Source organism: Benincasa hispida, unplaced genomic scaffold (assembly GCF_009727055.1).
Source record: "Benincasa hispida cultivar B227 unplaced genomic scaffold, ASM972705v1 Contig471, whole genome shotgun sequence".
Taxonomy (NCBI): Eukaryota; Viridiplantae; Streptophyta; class Magnoliopsida; order Cucurbitales; family Cucurbitaceae; genus Benincasa; species Benincasa hispida.
In genome coordinates this window covers 1-10,860 of record NW_024064867.1, presented here as the reverse complement: position 1 = coordinate 10,860, position 10,860 = coordinate 1, and the positions used below count along the sequence as shown (strand labels likewise).

Here is a 10,860-nt window from a genome sequence, read left to right as displayed (position 1 = left end):
CTGATACCGAGAGATTCGCACACGACGTCACCTCTGAAACAAGAACAAACCTGCTGAAAAATAGCCCAAGTCTAGCACACTGGAGCCAACGCCTCTGACCGGTGCACCCCTGCAGACCACGCTCACTTTGTTGTGGATGACCGGTGGACACCCACGCCGAAACCGAAACCTAGACACCTTCCCAGATCGAACCGAACACCCGCAAGGACACCCACGCTCAAACCCATTGGACATTCACCTGCGGATGAGGAGTACCCACGCCGAATACCACCTGACGTCGCCTACTACCGGATGAAACCAACTACCGTCGACCCCCTCTCTCCTTGCGTGTGTATGCTCAAGTCGGTTGCTCTTCTTCTCCTAAAGTGTTTCACGATTTTCAGCCCTAAACGCAAAGAAGATGGGTTAATTACAAAATTGTCATTTGCCCATGATTACCATAATGCCACTTGACCTTTAATTTAACCAAAAATCCAATAAACCCACTTAAATTCCTTGTTATTTTCTACAGTTCTTTAAACAACCCTTAATTAGGAGCATATCTCTACTCAATAAAGTGCCACATATCCTACCTTTGAAGTTCTAAAAAACCATAAAATTCCATTTGTCTTTTCTTTCCAAGACCTTCTAATTTTAATCTTTCTCATGTTTAAACCTCCTAGCACGTTTAATAGAGTTTAGCCTTTGTGTATTTTTTTTTTTTTTATATATAAGTTCATAACACCTAAAAAGTATTATCTCAACTTGACTCGTGCTCATTCTAGTATTAAGTTTATTTGATGACTTTACAAGCATCCAACGTTTAGGAGGTAGGTCAGGCTTTTGTATGAAACCATGCCAAAACGAAATGTTTGGAGTCTTTAATCAAAAACTGGGTCAAGAGGAAAAAAATGCCGCCATGACCAATTTCAAAACGCTTCACCTCAATGTGCTTCAAGAAAGTAGTTGGGCGTCGTGATGCTTTGGAGATCATGAAGGAAAAGAGTATTTATGGGTTGATGTTGTAGGGTGCTAGGGATCAACACTCGGTGTGTCGAGAAACACTCACTTATAGCGTTGCAATCACTCTTATATGGATGTAAAACCCTTCCTTACCAAATTTAAATAAGAGACATTAATAAAATTATGGGTTTAAATCTTTTTTGTCCACTAATTCTAAATTAGTGTGATTCTCAATTATCGATTCTAATTTAGAAAATTAGAATTTCAGTTTAATCTAAATTTATTAAAATGTTAAAAAAGAGATTTTCGATTGAAATCTTAAATTTCGAGATTTTGAAATTTAATATAGAAAATTTCCAATTTTTCAAGCTCTTTATTTTGTTAATTTTTGAAAAGATAAATTATGTTTGGTACATTAGAAAACCACGACTAAGTTATACAAAATATCCTTGAACTTTTTACTTTTTGATAAAAATAACTTTCAACTTCCTAAGTTTCAAAAATACACATAAGCTTTTAAAAATTAGTTTAAAAAAATACTCTTATCATTAGTTTTGAATGGAAACCATTAGTGATTTGTTCGAAAACGCTCTTGAACTTTAAAAAAAAAATTACTTCCACTGTCATATATCAATACAAATCATTAATACTCATTTTAAATATCTTTGAAATTTTAAAAGTTTTATGAATGCTATTAGACTTGAAAAAAAAAAGTTTAAAAATGCTCCTACTAGTATGATGATCAATTTATTTAAAGTTTTTTGAGTAGGGGTGTCAAACGACCCTACTGTTAGGATTTATGTCGTAAAGCCTCGTAATTAATTAGTTTATTAAGGGGCCTTTCTATATATAAAAAAAAAATATTTACAAATATTTACACTTTATAGCAAAAAGTTCTAAAAGTAAGCACTTTTAAAACTTTTTGCTATAAAGTGTACATATTTTTTAGATTTTTCTATTTACAACAATTTTCCTTTAATTATTGATTATGCAATATTAATTTATCCATTAAACAAGAAAAATCTAAGGTCATTACAGGCAGTCATGACATACATATGGATCATGTTCAAGAAATAAAAAGGCCTAGTATATGGATAAGATTGGGTATCTTATCCTGCCTTAACGTGATGACACTATGGATACGATCTACTTGGTAATTGTTACAAATGGTTTGATCCATATTGTTCATTTGGAGACATGTGACCGGGATTATCCTTTACAAAGAGTTCATATAAGACCGAAATGTGAAATATTTAATCTCTCTTTTTAAATGTATTAATTTTTCATAGGATGATCATGTACAACTCGGTCTCAATCCTGAGTGGTTTATAAACTCCTATCTATGTGGTTAGTTCTTTGTTTTGCACGGGTGAAAGTGGTTCAAGTTTCCGACTCAATAAATCTACCATTTTGGGGACTTTACTAATGGGGGAAATGGGAACATAACTTCTCAAAGAGATGAAATTCACTCCTTCCTCAGATAAGTAGTTCCCTTAAGTGTTGGTTTGTGGTCTTAAACAATGGATCACGCCTTCTCACTTGCCCGAGTGGGACTTAGCTTATGGTTAGACCATAAACAAATTATTCATTAAAAGAATTAGTTGTACTTAAAGAAAAGAAATAACTATAGGGGTGAAATAGACATCTTGACCCAGTTGTAATTATGAACACCTTGTGAAAGATCGACTTGCTTATATTGAATATACCCATGAACACAACTTGTGATGCAGTGTATAAATGTTCAACTATGAGTTTATAGTAATTTTCCCTATAGTTAATGAATGAAGGTTAATTTAATTAAAGAGCTTAATTGATTAATCTTTGATCATTGAAACTTATAATTTGTAGGTCTGTAAAGTTCCCTTGCTAGCTTACCACGGATAAAATATATTGAAAGAAAATTTGAAAAGTTCAAAATTTATGAGGGAAAATATTAATTGTATAGAGTGCAATTAAAACATGATTTATTATAAAGTGTATTTGAATGAGATTCAAATTAAAACTTCATAATATGGAGAATTAATTTATTTGAATATAACTCAAATAATTAATTACTCATTTGGATGAGATCTATGTAAATAAATAAATTATTTAATTTGAATAAGATTCTAATTAAATATACAATAAGAGAATTATTTTATTTGATATTCAAATAATTAATTAATTAATTTGAATGGGATTGAATTGAAGAGAATTTGGAAAAGATAAATATTTAAATATGATTTAAATATTTTAAACTTTTTAATATGAGATATTAAATGAGAAGATATTTTGTATTAGATATTATTGAATATTTAATTTAAAATATTTGCAGAGGGATTCTCGGATTAGGAGTGGCCTAGAGATCTATAAATAGGGGCTAGGGAGCTCTCATGGAACCCACACTCTACAGGCTACAAAACAATTTCTATAGTCATTCTCTTTCAAGGGCGCCTATTCCCTCTCATCTTTCAAGAGTGATTTCCACAAATTGGATCTTTGCTATAGAGCAAGTAAGATCTTGTAGAAAATGAAGATTTTAAAGAGAAGACTATCAATTCGAGAGGAGGATGTTGAAATTATGTCGTCAAAGATGTTGCTGAACATTTTATTTATTATTTGTATTTTATTTATTATTTGTATTTTTAACTCGTTCTAGAAATTAAAGAATGCGATTACACGCTTCCGCCATGATTCAAATACTTTTCCCGACAACCCGAGCTACCCAACCCAAAATGTAAGGGGTAGGTTGGGTTAAATTTTTTCAATTTTTGTTAGATTGGGTTGGGTCGCAATTTGGCTTAATTTTTTTTCTTTGAATATATATATATATAAATATATTATTTATAATATATATGTATGTATTCAAAATTGGATTACTTTGTATTGATTAATTTATGAATTTTTAATATTTTTTTTTGTAATTATTATGATATTTATTTTTGTTTAAACTTTTTAATAAATATCATAGATATTTGGTATTTAACATTTGAATTTTAGAGATTTTAGTTATTATTTATGTGTTGTTGAATAAATTTACATATTTTTAATTTAAAAAAAAGTTATAACCTAACAATCCTATTTGGGTTGAGTTAAAAGACTTTATTTGGGTCTTCTTGGTTGCCAACCCAATTAACCCGAATTTCGGGTTCGGATTGGTCAAAAAAACACTCTTAACCCAACCCAACCTATTTACACCCCTGTTATTGAGTTTGAAAAGACCCAAGTTTAAAATAATTATATAAGTACTCTATTTTTTCATATAGATACTCACATTTTTCTTTAATTTGTCTAATTCTTACACAATTTTGTCACAACAAAATATAAATCATACTTCAAGTTAAAGAATAAGATCCCACAAAACTCCAAGAATAAAAATCTTCTTTTAAAACTCACCCGAATTACAAATTGCAAAACACAAAAAGAACGAATTTGGTTATTAACACACACAACTAGTAATGTATAATCTTATCAAAATATATAAGTCCCAAGGTCCCGTTAGTACTTCTATTATTCTATTTTTTTTTGGTTATAATTTATATACCTCAACTGAAGGGTACAATTTTTTCTAATGAGATAAACATAAGATTAAAGGAGATGAGAGTGGGAGGGAAGAAAATAGAGAAAATAGTAGGAGAGAGAGAAAATGAAAGAGTTGATGGGGTCATTAATGATGATAATATTTTAACTTTTTTTAAGAGTTATAATGTAACATTTGAAAGTTTATATTTATGTAACGCTATATTAACTATTTTTGTTTATATATTTATAGTGAGAGTAATTTTTTATTTTTTTAAAAATTTAAATGTATTTTTAAATTTTTTTGAAAGTTTAGAGGTACTCTTGAAATAAAATACCAATGGTTTTTTGTTTTTTTAATTTTTTTTTTTTTTAAAATTTAAGTATATTTTTAAAAGTTTTGTATGTTAAATAATATTTTTGATACAAATTAGAAAGTTTAATGACACATTTTGTATAATTTAGCTTTGTTTTAAAATTTTAGAAGGAGAGAAGAAAAAGATTAGGAGCCCTAGCCCGATGGCTTCCTCTCCTTTCTTTCTTTCTCTAAAAATCGTGAAACCCATCCATCCCTCCGATGCGACAACCACTACGATCGGCGGCGACGACCCACTCCCCTGCCAACGCCTGCAATCACAAGCGGTTTCAGTAAGTTTCTTCTTCTCCATCGCACTCTCCAACCTTTTCTCTTGCATTTCGGCGATCTCGTGTAGCGACTCAACATTTGTTGTGCAAACTCATTCCTACAGGCAACGACGTGAGAACCTCGCAAACAAGTCTATTGCACCTGCGAACCAGCAGTGCTTACGCACAGCAGCAACAAACTGATGTGAACCATACGATCTGGACAAGTTTTTAGTGGCGTTTCCCCTTTCGTCAAGGTTTGGCTCTTACCCATTTTTTTTTCGGCTCTAAATTTGAGATACACGCTTCTTAAAGTCTAAGGGCATTCGAATACCAACCCACAATGATTTTGGGTAAGAATTAGCGGGCAGAATACTCTGAATTCCCTTTCAAACTAATTTAAGGTTCTTTAAATTTGTCTCTAATACTTGGAAGATCTTATTTTAGATTTGGAGTAGCTTTGGAACTATTCGGACGTTTTACAGCAAGGACCCATGTCTATTTCGGTGAGTTTTAGGTGTTACAGCTCTATTTAAATCCTTTCAAATTAAATTAAGGGGCTGTAATTTAGTCAATAACTCTCTGTTTGTAGTTTAGACTTGATTTGATTGTTCGGGTTGAGGTTTAAAGTCATCATAGTCTCTGAATCAAGCTATGTTCTAATCTTGGAATTTTGATTTTGTTATTTCAGGAGTCTTTCCATTAATTTAATAGGGCTTCTTAGGTATATAGCATGATGTGTGAATTATTTCTATTATAAATAATTATGACCTATGTTATCATGTAAAACTATGATGCATTTTGATATGGTTGGGCATGCCTAGATGGTGGTTTTGTTGGTTTTATAATGTACTCAACAAAATGCTATCATGTGAGCATGTTGGTGGAGTTGTATGAACATATATATGTTTAATGTTGAAAGCATAGTAATTTTTTATGTGGCTATTGGCATAAAGACATGATTTAGGTGTATGTTGTAGGACTCATTCATTCTATTGAAATTGTGTGATAAAGAGGTTTGTTGGTGCTGTGTTCATAAACGTGCAATGTTGATTTAGAGAAGCATTGAAATTTTTACTCGATTAAGGGCTAATGCAGAGTTCAACACTAGCATTGTAGAGAATGTCAAGACCTTTGAGGCGGTTAAGGGTTGACAAGCTGTTCGAGCCTTTAATACAGCTGAGGGTGAACATTGGTTGTTTGTAAGGAACATGAAGGCCTTGGAGTACGTTTAAGAGTTGATGTACAGTTCAAGGCTTTAGTGTTACGACTAGGGTTTGAAAGGATAAGCTCCGTTGAGGACCATGGGATCCTGAGTACGGTCAGGGGTCAGTGTGTCTTGAAGGATTCAATTTTAGTAAGTCTTGTGAAAATTAAACTTGAATGTTGAGGCAGACTCAAGAAAAACATGATTAAGAATCAAAGTATGCATTATATGATGATTTTAATTCATGAGTTTAATGTGTTGTAACTTATATATTACTTGTCACAATATAGTGGAGCATGTATATTTTTATAATTTGTAACGCATTGTGCAATGGTTAACTTGTATGTCGTTTGGTGGCCCTTCAGGTGTGAACTTCTTACCAATACATATTATGAACTGACCCCCCGTTAGATTTTTGTTGGTGTTGATGTCCATGAGTACTAGGATATTAGTGTTTTTGTTGGTGTTGATGTCCATGAGTACTAGGATATTAGTGATGTGAAGAGGGAGCTTGAGAAAAGATTAACCCTTACATGGATGGAGCCATTTTCAAACATATACATATTTGATCTGACAATGGAGAAAGATTAACCCTTACTGAAGGGTTAATCATCAACTCCAACAAGATGCTGTTAGAGATAGAGTTCAAAACCAAGGGTTACTCTAGTATATTCTGAATCATCTACACTACGTAAAGGTTCAAGTCGCAAGAACACTTATGCTTATGCACAGTGTTGTATAGACTGAAATTGGGAGTAGATGGATTTATTTTTGGGGAAGCTCTAAGTGGTACTTTGTTCGAGGGGAGGATGGTTAGGAATGCAAACGAAGTCCCACATTGGTTAGAAAGATAGTGATCATGGGTGTATAAGTGAAGATAATTATCGTTTGTATGAGATTTTTTTAGTGGTTCCAAAAACAAAGTCATGAGAGCTTATGTCCAAAGTGAACAATATCATACCATTGTGGAGATAAGTAGAGGTTTTGTTGTTCTTATGAGGTAAAGGTTTTGTTGTATTGTAACTAAATCTTACTTGAGAATTTGATTTTTGATAGTCTCTATCTAACCTTTTCATAATTTTAGTTTCATCAGCAATTTTCTTTATTCCCATAACTTTTTATTTCTTTCATAGATGTGCTATTTTTTGGAACTTTTATTATCATAGATACCTTGCCCTCCTCCTAGTTTATGCTTTTCTCATGTGTGAGGAAACTTCTGTAATATCTCCCTAGTAGCTGAAATATGCTGCTCCAATTTTGTTCATTCAATTTTTTGGCATCTACTTTTTGGTGGTAGAGCTGGGTTATTTCTCTAACCACCAACCTGATAGGAATGGTCTTAGGGTGGTTAGGAATATTATTAAGGTATTAAAGTAGTATTAGTAATTAGCTAAAAGGTTCATTAGCAAGGAGTTGGATGTAAATAGAGTGATGGGAGGAGGGGAGGAAAGCCGGGATTTATACACTGGCGTTAAGTTTGAGTCGGAATACTCAAGAGGGGAGTTATTGTCTTCTTATACTTTTCATCTTTCAACACTATTTTAGCTATCTGGTTTCTATCACAATCTTTCCAAGAGGCTGCAAAAATTTTCTTTTCGTATTTTTACTACCCCTCACTACATTTTAAAGAACTTCCAGGTATGTGACACTCAGAAACGTTTACAAGAAAACCAGTTAATGCATAGTGTATAAATTTCCAGTGATTTATCAAATTCATCCCTCATATTCAGTTATACAAACTTGGTTTAATTGTTCATATTTTTCCTTTCCAGATGTTGTGCATAAAGGATCTCCAGCGTTTTGTACATAAGAATTTCTGTGTGTTGGTGTTATATGGCTCTGCATCATTTTCAGGTCTGAACTAAGATCCTATAATACCTGCAAACTTTAGTGCAGTACCCAAATACATTTCGAATTCTTTTTTGGTACAAGAGGCCGTAGTTTACTTTGGGTTCACAAAACATGACAGAAATATTCAGTTACACAGCATGCAGACATTTGTCTCAAATGATGTTTGCAATCATCTTCTTCCACAGTTCTGAATATATTTTAGCAGTTGGAATTCATGGGAGGTCGAATGTTACTCTAACGTCCCTTCTGATTAGCAAAAACTATCTGTTGGCAATGATCTTATCTTTCTTAGAGTACTTTCTTGAAATCATTTTGTGTCCCAGTCTGAAGGAATACTGGTGGGTTAGTCAGACAGGCCTCGCAATGGTTGTAGTTGGAGAAATCATCCGTAAACTGGCTATCATAACTGCAGGTCGGTGTTTTACTCATCGGATTAAGATCTATCATGAGGACCATCACAAGCTAGTTACTCATGGAGTCTATAGTTTTGTTCGTCATCCTGGATACAGTGGTTTCCTCGTGTGGGCAGTTGGCACTCAAATCATGCTCTGTAATCCCTTTTCAACCATTGCATTTGCTGTTGTAGTTTGGCACTTCTTTGCCGAACGGATTCCATATGAAGAGTACTTCTTGAGACAGTTTTTTGGTCATGAGTATGAGGAGTATGCGAATCAAGTGCCTTCTGGAGTGCCATTTGTGAAGTGAAGTTGGACTAATGATTCAGATTCTTCGTCAACAGATGTCATGATTCTGCTCTTGAGGTATTTGTAATAACTTAGTGGGAGTAGTTATTGTGTTGTATATTAAGGCTTCTGATTGATGACTTTTGGGATTGCATTTATGGTCAAACCTTTGGATCTACTTGTAACATTTTTGTCCATTATGAAGGAAATATATATGATTAAAACTGAAAAAATTGTCCAAAATAACTTTTTTTTTTTTAGTTTTCACATTTCAAAATAGCATGCTTTTTGAAATCTTGTAGAATTGTTTTTTCGTGAGCCATCTTGGGCTAGATCGGGCCGAAGATTGTGTTAATTATTTTAACTTTTGAATATCAAATTTGATTGATGGGAAAGGAATTTTACGAATATGCTCTTATTAATATAAAAGTAATATAATTATTATAGTTACCCATTTTTTGGGAAATAGATGGTTGGCTTACTCAACAAGTTTCCTAAACGTGATCAAAAGTTTTCCAAGTGTTTGGTAGCCTTCAAAACCCTCAGGTCTCATCTTTTTGCATACATTCAAGAAAAACAAGGTAAATGTAGCGATATCGTCTTTTGTAAATTTGTTGGAGTTATTAGCATGTTGTTGAGGTCGATAATTTATGTTTTCGTGTTTATGCATTTTCAATGGAAATTCAATAATCTCAGTTGCGATTGAGTATAATTACACCGAGGGTTTGAAATCCCGATCGATATTTTTACGAGATTATTCAATATCCCCGAGATTTTGTCTAAATTTGTTAAGTTTGTTGAACCTATATATGATTTTTTTAGGGATGCCTCGTACATTTGTTTGTTTTGGGGTGAATGGAAGGAGGATGTGAAAGAATACACAAGGGGTCAGTTGAAAGGGTTGATTGTCGATGTCGGAATAAAGTATGAGGAGTTTTTACAGGAAATATATAGAATTAGTGGGATAAATTCTGTTGAGTTTGAATTGGTTATAAGGTGTTTGTATAATGTTAGGTTGAATGTTTGTCTTTGTGATCAGTAATCAAGATGATCTCAATTTTTTCTTAACTAGTGACCCAGTAGTCCATAAACCTAGGAGTACGATACTGTCATATCTAGTTCAAAATGTCCCAACATTCGCATCCAAACTTGAGTTTATTCATGAATACAATACGGTTTCCAATGAGGTGCAATCATTAAGTCTATTGAATAATAATGTATGTATGTTAGATTTGGGAGACGATATGGATGGGTCGTTGAATATGGAATACGTGGATCTATCTGAGGATGCTGTTAACAATGAGTCTTTATTTGAAATGGACATGTTAGTTGATTATGATGTGGACGTTAATGTGGCGCATATAGATATATGTTCGAAGTGGTTGTTAATGTTGATTATGTAGAAGAGTCAAATGATGAATGTAGAATCAAGGGTTGACAGAGGATCTTTTGGTGATAGTAACCGACAACTGACGATAAACATTGTGCAGATTCAGTAGGAAGTGGTGAACACCGTGTCAGCAGTAAGAAGAGGAAGCGTATCGAGAAATTAATGGCGAGCACCATAGTCGTCTCATCCGAGTCTACTATAAAAGATGTCCAGGTTGATAATATCTTTTTAAGCAAAAAAGATTTGGCTAAGAAAATGTCTACCTTTACCATTCTACTGAGAAGTTATATATTTTAAGATGCGTAGAAATGACTTGTCAATGGAAGATCAGGGTCATTAGAATGAAAGACTCTGAAATATTCAAAATTAGTAAATATGTTAGCGCTCACACGTGCCAGAAGATATTAAGAAAACGGGATCATAAACAAGCTAAGAGTTGAGTTATAACTGAACTGATTAAGTCTAAATGCCAGGATGTTAGTTGTGGTTATAAATCGAAGGAAAATTCAAGACTTTAGTAAGGAATATGGGGTGGACATTAGTTACGAGAGGGCATGGCAGGCTAAGGAAATTGTGTTCTTCTTAACGAGAGTCTCCCCTAGAGAGTCATTCTGTTTACTACCACAGTATAGGGAAGCATTGAAGATTTCCAATCTTGGGACTCA

General features: G+C 33.2%; 1 protein-coding gene across 3 annotated transcripts; it reads left to right on the top strand.

Moving 5' to 3' along the window:
• Positions 1 to 4,909: 4,909 nt before the first annotated feature.
• LOC120069537 (protein-S-isoprenylcysteine O-methyltransferase B-like) lies at positions 4,910 to 9,038 on the top strand. 3 transcript variants are annotated; one of them, XM_039021321.1, is made up of 5 exons: positions 4,910 to 5,088; positions 5,190 to 5,321; positions 5,512 to 5,570; positions 8,044 to 8,125; positions 8,241 to 9,038. In XM_039021321.1, the coding sequence occupies exons 3-5, from the start codon at positions 5,559 to 5,561 to the stop codon at positions 8,825 to 8,827; spliced, it is 681 nt and encodes a 226-aa protein (XP_038877249.1). In that variant the 5' UTR covers positions 4,910 to 5,088; positions 5,190 to 5,321; positions 5,512 to 5,558; the 3' UTR covers positions 8,828 to 9,038. The 3 variants fall into 3 exon arrangements, with proteins under 3 accessions (XP_038877249.1, XP_038877247.1, XP_038877248.1); XM_039021319.1 differs by adding an exon at positions 6,176 to 6,421 and having other exon boundaries at positions 8,044 to 9,038; XM_039021320.1 differs by lacking the exons at positions 4,910 to 5,088; positions 5,190 to 5,321; positions 5,512 to 5,570 and adding an exon at positions 6,515 to 7,909 and having other exon boundaries at positions 8,044 to 9,038.
• Positions 9,039 to 10,860: the final 1,822 nt, after the last annotated feature.

Excerpts from the sequence above, each read along its gene's own strand:
- LOC120069537 (XM_039021321.1), top strand. Across the intron at positions 8,126-8,240 it reads TGGCTCTGCATCATTTTCAG|AAATATTCAGTTACACAGCA; the intron begins GTCTGAACTAAG and ends AAAACATGACAG.